Source organism: Propithecus coquereli, unplaced genomic scaffold, assembly GCF_000956105.1.
Source record: "Propithecus coquereli isolate 6110/MARCELLA unplaced genomic scaffold, Pcoq_1.0 Scaffold175, whole genome shotgun sequence".
In the NCBI taxonomy this organism is placed as follows: Eukaryota; Metazoa; Chordata; class Mammalia; order Primates; family Indriidae; genus Propithecus; species Propithecus coquereli.
The window spans coordinates 5,062,630-5,064,427 of NW_012142190.1; the positions used below are offsets into that span (position 1 = coordinate 5,062,630).

The 1,798-nt window shown below is 43.5% G+C and overlaps 1 protein-coding gene across 1 annotated transcript in view; it reads left to right on the plus strand.

Annotated features, from left to right (window-relative positions):
• The first annotated feature begins 509 nt into the window (after positions 1–509).
• RFC3 (replication factor C (activator 1) 3, 38kDa) overlaps positions 510–1,798 on the plus strand; it is a 52,625-nt gene continuing 51,336 nt past the window's right edge. Inside the window, exon 1 of the mRNA XM_012642144.1 lies at positions 510–695. Within this exon, the coding sequence (XP_012497598.1) occupies positions 609–695 (87 nt within the window). The 5' untranslated portion in view covers positions 510–608. The remainder of the gene's footprint in view (positions 696–1,798) is intronic.

The window sequence follows — 1,798 nt, forward strand, 5'->3', positions numbered from 1 at the left end:
TTAACCTCATGTCTTCTACCCTACAGTCCACGTTTCTGTAGTTTTTCATGCTGTTTTTATTCTTTTGCTTTTCAATCTAGAATCTTGAGAAATGGAAGTAAAAAACAATGAAGATCAGACCTTATTTTTTAGCAACTTATTCAATATAGTTTTATTGAGAGAAACTCCGACCTGGATATTTTCTGGTGCCAAAGGCAGAGCTCGACACCTAGTAGATATTTAGTAAATTTCTGTTGAACCAGTTGAGTGAATGAATAAATGAATGAATAAAATGTATCGAGGAAGGTGGTTTCTCTGAGGTATCTGGATTTGACGCCAAGAGGATCAGAACCATATTTTCGATTCTTCTTGATAGTTTCTGGAATATCACAGAGGGTGAGAACAAAGAGAAAATAATTGAATAAACTAATAAACATTACGCCTGGATGGCGCCAACGCGGCGGCTAATTATGTCCCCACTCAGTTTCCGTAGTTCTTCCGCCTAAGTCGTTCCCGCGGCCGGTAGTGACGTCACGAGATTTGGCGCTCGCCGGAAACTTGTCTCCGAGTCCGGGAGCAGAGCGCGCGCGCGGGATTTTCGAGTACTTGATGCCGGTAGCTCTAGCGACATGAGTCTCTGGGTGGACAAGTACCGGCCCTGCTCCCTGGGACGGCTGGACTACCACAAGGAGCAGGCGGCCCAGTTGCGCAACCTGGTGAGTCGGCGGGGGCCGGGAGATAGGGGAGAGGGAGGAGCTCGCTCGGGGATTTCGCGCTCTGAAAACAGTGCAGCGCCTGTCCGCCCGCATTTGAGGATGATAAATGCTACCGAGAAAGGTCAAACAGGAAAGGGGGAAAGAGTGTGAGGGGCGGTGTTGTATTTTTAAACAAAGGAAGCTTCACTGAGAACTGCCATCTGAGCCAAAACTTGAAGGAAGTTAGAAAGTCATTAAATACAGATATCTGGGCAAAGAGTGCAACTGGTAGAGGGGACAGCAAATGCAAAATCCCTGGGGCAGCAGTGTGCACGGCAGGTCCTAGGAACCTCGGGAAGTCCAGTGTGGCCGGATAATAGCCAGCGGGAAGAGTAATAGGAAATGGGGTGTGTGTGTTGAGGTGGGAGTGGGGGTACAGATCCAGTTAATCACGATAGAGTGAGATGGGAAACCACTGGAGGATTTTGAGCAGAGAGCAACACCTGAGGTGCTTTTAAACAGGCTTACCTAAAATTTCTTGGTGTCAGTGTCCTCATTTACAGGGAAGGTGTTGTAAATGTTTGTTAACTGCCAAGGTCATTTTTAATTCTCAAATGTGTTGTATTAGGACGTTCTTGAGTTCAGTACTTGAAGGTTTTCCCCTCCCACCCCCCTCCTGATGCCTGTTTTTATGTTGTAGTTGATAAAAGTATCTAATGGCAGTGTTTTGTGAAAAGCAAACTGAATCTTATAGGGAACGGAGAGGAAAGAAGGATCCTGAGAATAAGTTATTGATATTTAGTGTCTGTGGAAGCCGTCTATCCGCTCCATTTACACATCTGAAAGTAATATAAGATGCCGATGAAAATATTTTTGCTCACCACTGTGGTCTCCCATACCGACCTTTTTCAGAATTACAGAAATTGATAAGTGCTTTTTAAAAATGAGAAATAATAAAAGACTATGTGAAAGTCATGTTGATAGTGTTGGGAGATTGAAGGATTTTTGGGGGGAGGGGTCTCTTTTTAAATTATTGATATTATGCCTATACTTATTTAAAATAAATCTATTACAGCAATATACTTCAATACTTCATTTATAGACAAATTGCATTTTCTCACAAA